The sequence below is a fragment of the Rana temporaria genome, chromosome 11 (genome assembly GCF_905171775.1).
Source record: "Rana temporaria chromosome 11, aRanTem1.1, whole genome shotgun sequence".
Lineage (NCBI taxonomy): Eukaryota > Metazoa > Chordata > Amphibia > Anura > Ranidae > Rana > Rana temporaria.
This window is the reverse complement of record NC_053499.1, coordinates 44,199,291-44,215,274: the sequence shown is the minus strand read 5'-3', so window position 1 is coordinate 44,215,274 and position 15,984 is coordinate 44,199,291. Positions and strand designations below refer to the sequence as shown.

Here is a 15,984-nt window from a genome sequence, read left to right as displayed (position 1 = left end):
GGCTGTCGAGGAACTCGACAAGGCAAGTTTCTCCATTCCCGTCGAGGAAAAAGAAGACATGCTCTCTTTTTGGCTCGACGGGATCCTCGACAGTTTCCTCGTCGAAAAATGTACACACAACCGGTTTCCTAGGGAAAAAAAAAATCCCAGCAAGTTTCTTTCTGGTTTTTGCCGAAAAACTCGGTCGTGTGTACGAGGCTTCACACGATAATGAAGAAATCGAGGGCCCATTTACACCATGGAGTCCTGGTGAGTTGTGTTATTGCTAGTAAAAAATGAGTTGCACCTGCATAGAAAACTTTTTTTAAGTTTATTGGTCCTTTAAAATGGACGTGTCATTTGTGTGTTATTGTATTTAAGCTAAATTGGTTGCTTTTGATTTTAAGTTTAAGAGTAAAACATAACAAAAAAAAAAATAAGCATCAATTTTCATTAGAGAAGTTAGTTTTTAAAAATATTCAGTGCTACATTTAATGACATATGCTTTTAAGTCCATATGGCAATTGAAATTGATTGAGGTGGCAGACCATAAGGTATAGAATCTACAGTGTTGACCAAGTGGTAAAACCAGACTTCCCAACCTTTCAAGATGCAAAAAAAACAGGATATGTTAGGTTAGGGCCCAGGATCTGTCCAAAATTTGAAAACATGTTGACTATAGTCTAGCACATATTGCTTACATTTAACAAACTAAGCTGTTTTTATGATTCTAAAAAAGCAGTTGGGAGACAAACCTAAAACCAGTTATTAATGGGTATGGCAATCTAGAATGATACAATTAATTCCCTTTTCCCCCTAGGTATGGCAAATCATTAATGGCGCAGCTAACTATATGTTCATCTGAATGCATATGAATGGTTTTAGTGTTAGATTATATCCTCTATATAATTCAGAGGAGGGAAAAAACAGGTATACTTTTCCTAAAACGAAAAGCATTATTTTTTTCAAGTTCAATATGTTCTCATCTCTTACATTAATACTATACTGAGGATTCGTTTAAAGGAAGCCTCATAGGATTCAATTGTTGGAATGCAAGTTTATAGGAATCCTAGGCTACATTACAATCTCACTCCAGCTCTTCCCATTTAAGTGACATTAGCACCAAAGGACATCATATTTACATTAACGCATCCCCTTCTTCCAGCGCTATACGAAAAAGAAAGTTCCATAAAAAATAGTGCTTGACTTTTTTCCTTTTCACAAAAAAGTAATATAATATATATATTATACATATATAAAAATCATTGTAATCTGTGGCATATGTGCAAAGCAGACAGAGCTCCCGCTCAAACTTAAAAAAGGTGTCTGCCTACTTCCCCCTTCTTTTCTCTTAGTTCTCAATGATTAAAAGGTGCAAATACATTTGGAATTCTAGTACTCAACCCCTTTGATGCCAAAGATGGCAACGCATTGCAATAATAAGGCTGCAGAAGCCTCAGTGACACAAAGGAATAAGAGAAAAAGAAACCCTAAAAAAAACCTTACATGCCCTACAATTTTTTTTTTCCAGGCATAAAAAAGGTGCAAAATAATTTTGGACATTGACATTGAAATGCTACAGGAAAACAAATAAGACATTAAGTAGTGTCAAGATGTTAAACCAGATGTAAGAAACAGCAGGAAATTCTTTTTTCTTTTCCGCTCTCATTTGCCCCACTTTCCATCCTTAAAGTAATCATTTGGATGGATTTCAAAATAGTTCCACTGGTAAAACATTTTTGTTTTTCCTTAACGGCACAGCTAGGCCCAATGTGCCAGGATGATGCATATTTGTGTGCGTACACACAGACAAATACAATTGTGTCTTTGCATACTTTTTCACGTACACATATACGTGCTGCAGTTTGAAAAACAGTTGGAAAAAAAAACACAGAAAAGGACGCAAAAATCCACAGAAATGTTTCCCACCAAAAGGTAATGTTGTTGTTTTTGTTCCAGCTTTGGTGTCTCAGTTTGCTCATTTTACTCTTCTGTGAGGTGTCACATTGAGCTTTTCAGGCTTCAACTCTGTTGCTTGGCTTGGTCTCTCTCCAGTTCAGAGAAGACAGAAGAAAAACAAACAGAACATAGAAACAGAAATTGAAGGCAGCGGAATCCTGCTTAGTAATGATTCCCAGCTTAATTATGGGAGGACTCTGAGTCTTGCTGAATGGAGCGAGGTGGTGTCATCTGTGAGGTTGTTAATGACCTATGTGATAAAAGCTGTTGGGTTTCCTCTATTTGCCTCACCCACCGCCGAAACTGCCTCGCCCGAACAATGGCAGGAACCCCTCTCCTTAAGCGGTGACTCTGAGTGGGCTTTCTTTGCCAAATGTCATATTTAGAGTGCTTGATATGATAATGCTTATGGTATGTTTCCTACAAGAGGAAAAAAAACAATGATCATGATTAACAATGTCACACAAGTAATTGATATTTCAACAAATATTTTCTACATCAACTAATGCGAAATGAATAACTGGCTTCTAACAGGATTAACAAAATTCACATAGAAAGCGTTTAAACCAATCAGCATGCCAGGTGGGGGCTGAAGAATCCAAAGTCAACACACCTCTAGATCTATGACCAATAAAACTTGATGCATATTTTAATTGCAAACATGCTGAAGGCAAGCAAGGCCTATTGAATGTTGGGTGCCAATTAGTTTACAATGCTTTATTGTATATGTTATTAAAGTTAAGCACCTAGCACTAGACTCAGAGCACAATTTGAAATATATATACTGTATGTGTGTGTGCATTTTAAACACTAGATTAGGAAATGTAATAATTGACCATTTGTAAAACATTGCTATTGCCTTCGGTCTGCATAAAATAAATGATATGATCTCATTAATATTTGGCAACTGGTTCAATTGGTATAACAGTGTGATCAGAATAATGACCTTTGCCCAATTCTCAACCTGCCTTCCCTTTACAAAAAAAAAACAGCTTGCAGATTGGTTTAATGAAAGGGTTACTTCTATTATAATTTTAATACAAATAATTTTTTAGCTGTACTTTAAGGTGTTAATGCAACAGTTTGTTTGATGATCTGCAACATTTCAAGGGTAATTTAGTGAAACATTGGCTGATGTCCAGGTGCCCTCATCCTCGTCACCTTTTCTTTGGGTACAGATATTTTAGAACCAAGTCAGCAGATTGCTGAAGCAGATTTACGTTACCGGAACGCCTCAGCATAACATATTCCCACTCACCTTATTCAGAGATGGCAATGCAGTGGCAGGAGCGGTGGAAAGGTCTCTTTCATTCTTGACTGGCTTCGCACAGTATGTTTCTAATAAATCTAGGTCACAACTCCGAAAGCAGCATTCTTCCACAATTCCTCTGCTAGCTCTGCGATTGGAGCGCCCCGTAGTCTTTTCTGTCAAAAAAAAATGTAAATTTATTTTAACATGAAAACTTAATATGACAACACTCTGATTGGGTTAACATAAATCCTGATTCCAGGGATGTGTATTGTATTAATGGTTCATCACTGATTTTATATTCTGCAGCCTTACTTATTGCTGATAGTAATACAATGTAGCACAGACAAACTGGAGAGAAGGTGAAGGCAATAGAAAGACACTGGTTTATGATGTGAAGTGATTGACGCAAATGGAAGACAACATTGAGTATGAGATCAGGTGGTCAATTTATAATGTAAGGTACTTTGTGTGAAGCTTCTTTAATCTAAAAAGGGTCGTTTTTTTAAAACATTTTCTATCATTGGTGAAAACCGACTAAAGAGTTTTGTGCTTTTCTTTTAACTGAATTTTTTAATGTATATATATATAAAGCAGACACATCAAACTGGTGTTTTATGGGCCACATGTGTGGTCTCACGCCTCCTTTACAGCCTTTCTTTTTTTTTAAGGATATAAAAAAAAAGAGTATGCCACCAGCTGTTCTCCAGCTGATAAGCCATTTTGTAGTAAAGTGCTTAAGGAAATATGATATATTTCTTTAATATAAATATTATATATATTATACCCCATATTTACTATAATAATAACTTCTAAATTGCCATAATCTTTTTCAGGAATTAAGTAGGTGTGGTCTTCAGAGGATATACTGTGGCCTAGAGCGATGGTCATCAACCCTGTCCTTAGGGCCCACTAACAGGCCAGATTTGCAAGATGACTAAAATGCATCACAGGTGATATAATTTGCTGCTCAGTGATTGAAGCATTATAGTCTGCATCTCCCCAAGGTAATCCATAAAATCTGGTCTGTTAGTGGGCCCTGAGGACAGGGTTGATGGCCACTGGCCTAGAGTATACATAATGTGGTCCTCTTGAGGATTTAGCTCTCAGTTTGGCCCACTGTTTTATCTGAGTTTTAAATACTTAATTTAAAATCAGTTTCCATTTTGAATAGAATAGGGAATGATTTTAAATGATGTAAGTTTTTCTTGCCATCCGAGTCCCATTGGGGAGAAATTATTTTGCTTCCTGTCTTGTTGACATAGTGGGAAGTGAGAGGAAATGTCTTCAAGGTTAAGAAAATCCCTATCGGAACAAACAGATTCAATCTCAGCAGCAGGCATAGGTTTGTGCAGCCTAGTGCACCCCAAAGCTCAAACATATAGTACATGCATGTGTGTAAATAGATAAATATATATATATAGAGGGCAGTAGGGCAATAGACGGTGTCTGTAGGGAAGAGGTTGGTGTGAGTAGAGCAGTGGATGGTGTCAGTAGGGCAGAAATTGGTCTCAATACTTTTTTTTTTTTTACAATTTTTCTGAGCCCCATTGGAGGTATTTGGTGAAATATCAGGAGTCTAATCAGACCCCGGATGTTTCACTTTAGAGAAATCGATAGGGACTAAGGACAGATTCCCCAGTCCCTTTCTCTGCAGCCAAGCAGCAGGAGCAATCCTAGCATGCCCTGTGCACACGCCTATGGCAGCAGGACTCAGTCAGCAAAAAATCCCAACAGAGGGTCTAACCCAAAGCTAAAAAAAAAACTTTAGTGCAGTGTTTCCTATTTGTGTAGTACTGTTAATAACAAATGGGATTGGATTTGGAACTATTCAACAGACCCTTTCTAAAGCAGCATCGGCATCTGTCAAAAGTATTTAATTTAATTGACAGAAGCACCACTAAAAATGCTTGTCAGTCTTTTCCTAAAAGCAAACTACAACATGTTATTTTATTAATTTATTTATTAGAGGTATATAGCGCTGTCAATTTATACAACGCTTTACATATATATTATACACTCACACCAGTCTCTGCCCTACCAGCATGTCTGGAGTGTGGGAAGAAACTATAGTACCTGGAGGAAACCCATGCTGTTGTTTGTGCAACTTCTTCACAAAACAAGGAACATCATTTGAACACAAGATCCTATCCTATCCTACTCCTACACACAACTGTTGAAGCTATGTTGGTTATACACGAAAATACCCCATCTACAGTGTTTTTAAAAGTATCCAAAACAGTTTGGAGGGTTGCCAACTGTAATTATGTAATATGACATCTATACATTATATCAGACTGAAAAAATGAAAATGTATCAGCTTAGCTCTATATTTTTATAGAGAAACTGATTAAGTTTTAACTCCTAGGGACACCTATCCTCCTACTCCGAGGCTGAAGATTTCAGATAAATATTCATGTCCCACAGCTCAAATACCAGCAGAGTAAGCCATGTAAACAACGTTCTTGGATTTCACTCTTGGATTGGGGGGGTCACACTAAGCTCACTCAGCTCTTTTCCATCAATTCTGCTGTACTGTGTTAACCCTTTTGTGATCCATATATGTTTGATGGATTTAAAGTGTAACATTCTGGAGAGATAGTTTGCAGATTTTTTCTGTAATTGACGTTATAACCACTCGGTCCTAAAAAGCATATGTTATTTTCATGACTAACGTATCAACATTTTCTCTGTTAGATTTCTCTCTAAAGATGGCTTAATTGTCATATATCTGGTCTCCTGGTAGGAACCTAACATTTTTCCAGCCATGCCAACCTAGAAGGTCACAGAGAAAACCTAGAACATACTGGTGGTTTTAATCTTTCATTTGACCACGGAATATATTTTAATCTCCAAGGAATGCTGGATACCACAGTGTATATGGGACAGGCAAGCCTATCTGGATAAGCAGGAGTATATATCCAGTAAGGTAAATACATACCACAGTGTAAAACATATACCCAGAACTGGGTTCTAGGCCAGATGCAGTACTAAAATGCATGTTTGGGCTAAATGTATTAAAGGGGTTGTAAAGGTTTGTTTTTTATCTTCTAAATAGGTTCCTTTAAGCTAGTGCATTGTTGGTTCACTTACCTTTTCCTTCCATTTCCCTTCTAAGAGCCGGTTCACACTTCCATGGCACGACTTCGGGGGGACTCTGCAAGTCGTCATGAAGACGACTTCAGAGGCGACCTGCAAAACGACTTCTGTAAAGAAGTCAATGCAGGTCGCCCCGAGCCGCCCCCGAAGTCGTGCAAGAACCTTTTGCGTCGCTCCTATTAGAACGGTTCCATTGCATTGAATGGGACGCGACTTGTCAGGCGACTGAGCCGCCTGACGAGTCGCCCCAGTGTGAACCGGCTCTAAATGTTTTTTTTCTTTGTCTGAATTTCTCACTTCCTGTTCTTCCTCAGTAAGCTGTTCTGGATGACTAACCCTGAGCCAAAACAGCTTGGATGATGGGGGCAAGCTTACTGAGGAGAAACAGGAAGTGAGAAATTCAGACAAAGTAAAAAAAACATTTATAAGGGAAATTGAAGGAAAAGTTAAGTGAACCAACAATGCACTAGCTTAAAGGAACCTATTTAGAAAATAAAAAACCTTTACAACCCCTTTAACAAACATATTTGGTGCTTCACTACAATACATTCACATTTCTTCATAGTTTGTCTTTTTAAACACCACCAAGTACAGAAGAAAAACTGTTGCTCTTGCTAGAAATCAAGTGAGCTTATATCTTTCTGTGTTGCACTGAAATCTCGAAGAGTAATCAACCCTGCTCAATTAAGCAGACCACCCCTCCTAATATATTCCGAGCAAACTTTTTACCCTAGAATGGCAACGCTTCTTGTGCAAAGATACAGTACATTGAGTAAGCTTTGTCCCTACATCGAGTAAGCGTTGTCCCATTGTCCATATTATTTATCACAAATCATATTTATATTATTTTTGTTCTTAAATAAAATTTTAAAATGTCAAACTAGAAATACAAAAACTGTCTGGTGAAACTTTTATTGTTGTTCTAGTGAAATCATTCGAGGTATATTTACTGACAATGTTACTTTGTGGTTAATTTACTAAAATTGAAGAGTGCAAAAACTGGTGCAGCTCTGCATAGAAACTAATCAGCGTTCAGGTTTTACTATCAAAGCTTAAAGGGGTTGTAAGGCTTCATGTTTTATCACCTTAATCTATGCATCCTATGCATTAAGGTGAAAAAGTATCTTGCACTCTCCGGCCCCCCCGGGCCCCCGTTTTACCTGAGCCCCGAATCTCCATGGGCGCGATCCCCCAGCTTGAGGTAGCTCTTCATTGGATGATTGATAGCAGCGCAGCCATTGGCTCCCACTGCCGTCAATCAAATCAATGACGTGGCGTGCCGGGGCCAGGGCCAAGTGATACAGTCGGCGGCTATGGCACACGGGAGAGCACCCACAAGCTAACCCCCTTGGGAGAGTGCTTCCCAGAGGGGGGTTAGCTCTTGCAGGGAGTAGCCGAGACAGTTGCCAAGGGACCCCAGAAGATGAGGATCGGGGCCACGCTATGCAAAACAAACTGCACAGTGGAGGTAAGTATGGTATGTTTGTTAATTAAAAAAAAAATTAAACCTTTACAACCTCTTTAATTGAACAAGCTGAGATTAGAAGCTGATTGGTTACCATACACAGCTGCACCAGATTTTGCACTCTTTGGTTTTACTAAATCAACCTCTCTAGGACAGGAAGTGTGTTTAGGGTAGGCTCACTAGGTGAAAATAAAGGAAAAGAATCTTGAAAAAAAAAGAAAACAAATGCAGCCACCACATCTAAGGACAGTATTACATTTTTGTTATATAAGTATAAAGCCATTTACCCAATGTGCCATAGTTGTCTTGTATTAACTAGGACTAAAGGTTCCCATAGATGTGAGATTTTAGCCAGATTGTGCCTAGATATCAACCAAGTACATCTACCAGTACACAAACAAACCCAAACCAATGGCTTGACCAGATTATCATGTTCACACCTAGGAAAATATGAGAGGGGTGCCCACTGCCCAGAGCAAAAAAGACTTCCCATTTATGTTCCATGCTAGATTACTCTTGTTCTCTGTCATTTTCCTTTGCAGTGATGAATCTTGGTTGCTATGTGGCAACATAAGCAGTCTGAGACAGTTCTTCCCTCAGACATCTCCATAAACAAGGCCAACCGTAACTTGATAAACACTTTGTGATATGCTAAAAATTGAATCTGATGTGTATATATAAAGCACTGCTAGCTTGTTGTGGTGGCCTACTCATTCACTACTTACCCGTTACTAAAAACAATCTCTTTTTTTCCTAAGTGGCGGTGTTAAAGCTGCGGTATCTGTGACACCAACTGGGGTTTTGCTGTATGAAGTGGCCCATGACCAAGTGGATAAAGTTGCTTTTATGTGATGTTTGATCAAGAGATCTATTTATACATGTTGTTTTATTGCTGTGACTATATTTAAATTACTTAGGAATTTCACAGTGTTAATTATGCATATATTTATTTCAAATCATTTTCTCTATAATTACAAACTGCCAAAGCAGAGTCTAGTAAAGTATATAATTAACTTGAGAAAGTAAAAGCATTGTTTTGAGCGGCCTGTTAGTTCTTTCAAATATAGTCTGGTTTTTGAAGAGTCTCACGTGTTCTATGGATGTTTGTCTGTACTTTCCCTTAAAGGGATTGTAAACCGTCAAGGTGTTTCATCTTAATGCATTGTATGCATTAAGGCAAGGGTAGGTAACCTCTGCCTTCCAGCTGTGGTGAAACTACAAGTCCCATGAGACATTGCAAGACCCTGACAATCACAGGCATGACTCCTAGAGGCAGAGGCATGATGGGATTTGTAGTTTTACCACAGAGGGAGAACCGAGGTTGCCTACCTCTGCATTAAGGTGAAAAACCTTCTGTAGTGTAGCAGCCCCCAGAGCCCCCCTTTTACTTATCTGAACCCGATTGTTCCAGAGGCAGGGATGAGCACAGGCCCTCATTTGATAGATTGATAGCAGCAGGAGCCATTGGCTCCCGCTACTGTCAATCAAATCCAGTGGAACAGGATGCATTGAAGTGCATTAGCATCATGGGAATTCCAAAACAGCTGGGGTGCCAAAGTTCACCATCACTGGTCTATAGACACACACAATGCCCAGCAAGCCAGGCCCCTGCATGTTCCTTCCTTCTCCCAGCAAGGCCTATAGCCCCACTGCCTCTACAACCCGGATCAGGGAAGCAGTTCAAATTGTCCTGAACCTGGCAGCAGTGACATGGTCGTGACATGGTCGGAAGGTAAGTGTTTGGGGGATGGGGAGATCAGGGAAGCAGCTCAAATTGTTTTGGACCGGACAGGAGTGACTGCAGGTAATTGTTTTGGGATGGGGGACATAGGAAGTTACCGGGGCATTGTTTTGTCCTAATTGTTAGGCTGCATTCACACCTTTGCGTATTTACGCCCGACGCTCGTGCCGCTGGAGGGGTGATTTTACATTCTTGTCTATGGAGATGGTTCACATCTCACGCAGAATGCCGAAATGCCGTACGCCTGTCGCCTGAAAACAAGTCCCGGACCCTTTTTTTCAGGCGGCTTTCGGCGTTCGGCATAGACAACAATGTGTTGTAAAAAAAAAAAGACCCGTTTTGTCGCTGCAAATCGCGGTACAATACACCGCAATTTGTCGCGGCAAAAGTGTGAATGCAGCCTCAATATTATTATTGTTATTAATACAGACAATGCTGTATGAAAAAAAGCCTCGCGCACACGACCGAGGAACTCGTCGTAAATGAAACATTGTTTTCATCGACGAGTTCCTTGTTAGGCTTGTCGAGAATCTTGACAAGCTTTCATTGCGTACACACTGTCAAGACAAAAGCGCCACCCTTCTGAGCATGTGTGGGTTTCTAAGCATACACACGAACGTGTTTCTCGTCAAAAACCAGCCCGACGAGGAACACGACGAGGAAATTGAGACTCCCGATGAGGAAAAAGAGAACTTGTTCTCTTTTTTTCTCATCGAGTTCCACGACAGTTTTCTCAATGAAAAACATACACACAACCGTTTTCCTCTGCAAAAAAGCTCTGCCACCAAGTTTCTTGATGGATTCTGTCAAGGAAAACGGTCGTGTGTACAAGGCCTAAACTGCATCTATTTTCAAATGAAGTAAATGGTAAAATGAACTTCTACGAATAAACGTTAAAGTTTCTTAAGAGAGCTCCGAAAAACATACATCCATTTAATGTTACAGGCTGCCAGCTCTGCCTTTGTCTCAGAATACAATAACCATCAAACAGCAATCAGGAAACACAGAAAAACTCCTGTTAGCAATAAAAATTTCACTTGACTGTAAAATACTGAAGCAGAAAAAAAAATGGGTGTACTTTCTAAAGCTGTTTTTGGCAACTCCGATGGCAAAGGATTTAGCAGCTTAGTTTAAAATGAAAAAGAAAAGGAGAAACATTTTTGTGGAAAGATTCTGCCTCCACAAACAAAAACAATAACTCCCAATGATTAAGACTGGCTATTCTACAAAGCAGCCTCGAACACAAGAGCTAGAATTAAAGTGGACCTTGTCAACAACTCGTTTTTTCTTAATTGAGGACTGGCAGATACTTAGAAAGTGCTTAGAGAAAAAAAAAAAAAAAAGAATCTGAACCCCCATAGATCTGTTAAATGTGCCGCTGCCATGACCAGAATCTTAGCAGTGGTGCAGCCTCATCCAGCGTGAATAACGTAATGGCATGTAATTTGTCCACCCTAAGGCAGCTTATACATGCAATTTGGTTGTACGAAGAAAAAAACGCCTTGATTATCCCATCCACACATTTGATTGGATGGGGGAATCCCTCTTACAGGGGTATTGTATTCTGACAGTGGGGAGCCTTCCCTGCCATCAGAATACAATAATCAGTGTTGCCAGCTATAGCCAGAGGCACTGATCGTTTGGGAAAAACCCAACTGGCTGGTTGTACACAAGTCCATTGATAGATAGAACTTTCAACTTTGCAGCAGCACCCCCCCCCCCCCGGTTCTCTGCATCAGAGGGGGCCCATGCCTGAAGCTGTGTGAGGGGCCACAAAATTTATGATGGCTGCCCTGATAGCTGAGATCTTCAGGGTTCTTTACAAGCTGCTTTCCTGCTGCACACTGACCACAAGGGCTGTTTTCTCAATAATGCCTTGTTTTTTTTAAACAAATACAAGGCATTCTCTGGTTGGATGAGCTGAAGATCGTGAAATCCACTCTGCCTCAACCATTCACAGAATAGCTTTTATTCACTGAAAAATATACAAGACACTCTACGAATGGTAACAGTGCCATGCAAGCAACCCCCTGTGGTCAGTGTGCCAAGGGGTAGCTGCTTGCTACAGGATCTGCAAGATATCCTGGCCACTACAGCGATTGTCAGCTTTCCCAGTGGCCTATCATTTATGAGTTATGCCTACTTACATTGTGCCAAGCAAGACCAATATAAGTATGCAATAAAGTACATTCCTCTTGTGTAACTATACATACTGTCAGACCTATTTATCAACATGCACTGAAAACAATTCAATTCCTATTTGCATCCTCAAACATATTCCAATGCCGGTTTGAATCATTCCTCTCAATGCGGGAATTCTGAAAGTTTTCATTTGATATCTGAGGATAATGAAGCCTAGAATGTTTAGACGGGTTTAGGAGAGTTCTATGTTTTTTCTGCCAGTGAATACCAATCAGAAACACGAACCAGAAGGGTTTATTTTCTGCCCCTTAACGTTGAGCTCAAAATATGCCTGTAATTGTCCTAATGTGCCGGGACACATAGGATGACATTGAGCTGCTTCTACACAAAACTCCTGTAGAAGCAGCAATTTTTTAAGCCAGTGTGCATGGAGCATAAAAATATTTAAAAAAATTGTCAGTCACAAGCAATAATATTCTCCCTTTCATACTTTCCATTGCAGTATGCAGCAGTGAAAGGATAAATCTGGTTGCTATGGACAACAACATTCACTGACCAGCCCCGCTGTTGTGGCTACAAACAGTGCCTTATTCTTCTGGGTGACAGCACAGCCCATTAACCAGGAAGACATAACCGGCCTGTCAGGCCATGTAGGTTTCCTGCATTTGGTCTTTCTCTCTCAGGACATGTGTGCAGTAAATATGCTGGCAATTTCCTTTCAGCATCCTTCCCTTGTCCCTCTCTTACCTCAAACACCCACCCTGCTCTTTTACCAAATCAATCAAACTGAGTTAAAGGGGAATTTGAAGTAAACAATCTCCCTCCCCCCCTCTGCTACTCTCCCGGAGGAATGCAGGAAGCAACAAAGAGGGTCTTTGTGGGACCTAACTCACTGAACCGATGTCCCCCCATTCTGCCTCCTGCCTGGGTCTTCCTTTTCTTCCCTGCCAACTTTACCGGGAAGGATACACAGGGCAGGAATGTGCACAGTCAGCACAAGCTCCAGAGAACAAACTCTTATCAGCTGTTCAAGGGGATGAAAGCTTGCCTCGTTCTTCATGTTTTCTACTAGAGACAGCTGTCACACCTAGAGGATTAAATATGCCACACTTTAAATGATGACATCAGAAATTAAAGCGTAATCGCTAAACCCGTAGATTTAACAATTTCCCCCAAAAAAGTTGCGTTCGAGGCAACAAGTAGTTGGTGTCGTAATTGATCACCTGTGCAGCACCATAGCAATTGCAGATCAAACAGAGACTAATAGCCAGATTCAGAAAGACTGGCTTAACTTTGAGGCGGCGTAGCGTATCGCATATACGCTACACTGCCGTAAGTCAGAGAGGCAAGTGCTGTATTCACAAAACACTTGCCTCCTAAGTTACGGTGGCGTAGCGTAAATGGGCGGGCGTAAGCGCGCCTAATTCAAATGAGGAACAGGGGGGCGTGTTTTATGTTAATGACTCGTGACCCGACGTGATTGAAGTTTGTAACGAACGGCACATGCGCCGTCCGTGGACATATCCCAGTGTGCATTGCTCCAAAGTACGCCGCAAGGACGTATTGGTTTCGCGGACGACTTACGCAAACGATGTAAAAATGTCAAAATTCAACGCAGAAACGACGTCCATACTTAACATTGACTAGGCCAGCTTTTTGTTCGACTAACTTTACGCCGGAAAAAGCCTTACGTAAACGACATAAAAAAATGCGCCGGGCGCACGTACGTTTCTAAATCGGCGTATCTAGCTCATTTGCATATTCTATGCAAAATCAACGGAAGCGCTACCTAGCGGCCAGCGTAAATATGCACCCTAAGATAGGACGGCGTAGGAGACTTACGCCACTCGTATCTTAGCCTAATTTAAGCGTATCTGGTTTCCAGAATACGCTTAAATTTACGACGGCGTAAATTCAGAGTTACGACGGCGTATCTACTGATACGCCGGCGTAAACGTCTCTGAATCTGGCTATAAGATGGCAGCTTCCTGTCTGTTTTTTAGGCCCTTTTTCCACTGGGGCGGGAGGTGCGGTGGCGGTATAGCGCCGCTATTCCAGTGCAGGGGTCTCCAAACCTTGTAAGCAAAGGGCAGTTTACTGTCTCTCAGACTTTAGGGGGGCCAGACTGTGGGAGTAAAAAAATGCTCAATCATTGATTTTAGTGTGTGTGTGTGTAGGGGGGGGGGGGGGGTAGTGTCCCATTGCTGGTATCTGTGGGAATAATAGGACCCCATTGTTGGTATCTGTGGGAGGAATAACAGCCCATCATTACCACCTGTGTGAGGAATAGTGCCCCATCACTGGTCAGGTGTCAGTGGGAGGAATGGTGCCCCATCATTGGTGTCAGTGGATTCTGCCTTCTGCCTAGGGGCGCCTGGCCACTGGTGTTCCTACTCTCTTCTCTCTGCAACAAGCAAGTATCAGCATCAGCAGGCAGCCACCGCTCCGTTCATACATAGTGTCAAAGGCGTACTGGCGACGGAGGACTGTGTCTGTGTCCCAACTCCTGAATGAATGGAAGCAAGCAAACATTCATTGATGGGCACTAGTAGGCTGCATTGATGGGCGCTGGTGAAGCTACATTGATGGGTGCTGGTAGGCTGCATTTGATGAGCACTAGTGAGGCTGCATTGATGGGTGCTGGTGAGGCTGCATTGATGGGCACTAGTGAGGCTGCATTTGATGGGTGCTGGTGGCCTGCATTTGATGGGCACTTCATTAAAAAGGTGGTGTATACATGGGCAGGGCAAAGGGGGGGGGGGGGTGCAGCAAAATGAGGTTTTGCCTAAGGTGTCAAAAATCCTTGCACCAGCCCTGGTGCTAGAGTGCATGCATGTAGATAGAAAGTGTCTGAAAAGTGTTTGCAGTAGATCAGCAGTGCTGATATGCAACATAGGATAAAAAAAAGTAAAAATAATATTTAGTTTTTGAAAAAATTGCTTGTTTAATGATACACAGAACTTTAGCAAATAAAATGCCATTCAGCCTTTACGTCTACTTTAAGTTGCAGGACCCACGCTCCCATCTGACATCAGTCTTAAAGATAAAATAAAGAAATAACTGCATTCCACCATGACTGATGTTTTTTATTTGCTGAGGATTGCAGGTTAGGGACATTGGGGGAACAGAACAATATTATCTCCTGAAAACAAAGGGTGTCCCTGCTAATAGTGTACAGCTGGCAATCCTACTGTGCAAACAAGAACTGCTTCTACTCCCACCACTGATGGCTGGCTGGCTGGCTTTGCAACGTGTACAAGTAGAATGCCAGACAGGGCTTGTTGAGACCAGATTGTGTGCTAAAACTATTGCACGCTGATGTGCGTTGCGAAGGGCTGGGGGGGGGGGGGGGGGATGGCGGAGAGATGCAATGCATTAATACAGCATGTTTACTTTTTTATTTTGTTTTTAACTTTATTAAAGTTCCTTCCAGTCTATGCGACGGTGTGTAGCGACATACTATGCTGCACTGATTTGGTGCCATGCATTCCACTGTGTAAAACTGCACACATGCTGCTCTTTTGTGCACAGCACCACAATGCGCCTCGATGCGATAATATGGGTGAACATGGTACATAGTAAACAATTGTTGTCTATGTGCCCTTGCATTGAGCATGCATTGGTCTATGCAGATCAACGCAGCTCAACAAGTCTCTGTGGAAGATTTGCTAAATCTGGTGCAACTGTGCATAGCAGCCAATCAGCTTGTTCAATTAGGCATTGGCAATAGAAACCAAAAGCTGACTGGTTTCTGTGCAGAGCGGGACCAAATTTTGCACACTCCAGTTTTAGAAAAATTGTAACCCCCCCCCCCCCCCCGTGTGTTCCGTGTAGCCAATCCTTATCATTTGGTGGCCCTTTATTGGGCAATAAAACCATTTTTCTGTTCTTTCAAAAAAAAAATCTTTTTAATTTGGTAAGCATCATTTGTGAACTATTCAAAGAACAGAATACGTGGTCTTTTACCCTCTATAGTAAAAATAGGACTATACGAATAAATTGGAACTTCATAGCTGCTGATAGCCCCTCAACATTCCATATCTGTTGGGGGGCCATCCAAGTTAAGGGTTGGTTCACAGCAGCAGCCACAGAATACTGATCAATTTTAATGAAATGTAACAAAAGGACATTTCATTTGTCTTTATTCATGGCAGCAGAATGCAATGTTGTGTATTGTGATGCAACACTCTGAAAAAAGTACAGCATGTCCTACTGAACTGGAAGGCCTTGTCTATATATTGGGACTACATTTGGCAAGGCTGCCCAGAGCAGCCCAATACATGTGGTGTGAAGGTCCTAATGCACCTCTTAGGCCTCGTACACACCATAGGCTAACCAGAGGACAACGGT

At 41.3% G+C, this 15,984-nt stretch overlaps 1 protein-coding gene across 2 annotated transcripts in view; it reads right to left on the bottom strand.

Moving 5' to 3' along the window:
* Positions 1–287: 287 nt before the first annotated feature.
* Positions 288–15,984, bottom strand: part of IGF2 (insulin like growth factor 2) — a 54,201-nt gene continuing 38,504 nt past the window's right edge. For both annotated transcript variants that reach the window (XM_040328472.1, XM_040328473.1), the window contains exons 3-4: positions 3,197–3,363; positions 288–2,358 (exon numbers count right to left, since the gene is read on the bottom strand). In XM_040328472.1, coding sequence (XP_040184406.1) covers positions 2,119–2,358; positions 3,197–3,363 — 407 coding nt within the window. In that variant the 3' untranslated portion in view covers positions 288–2,118. The remainder of the gene's footprint in view (positions 2,359–3,196; positions 3,364–15,984) is intronic.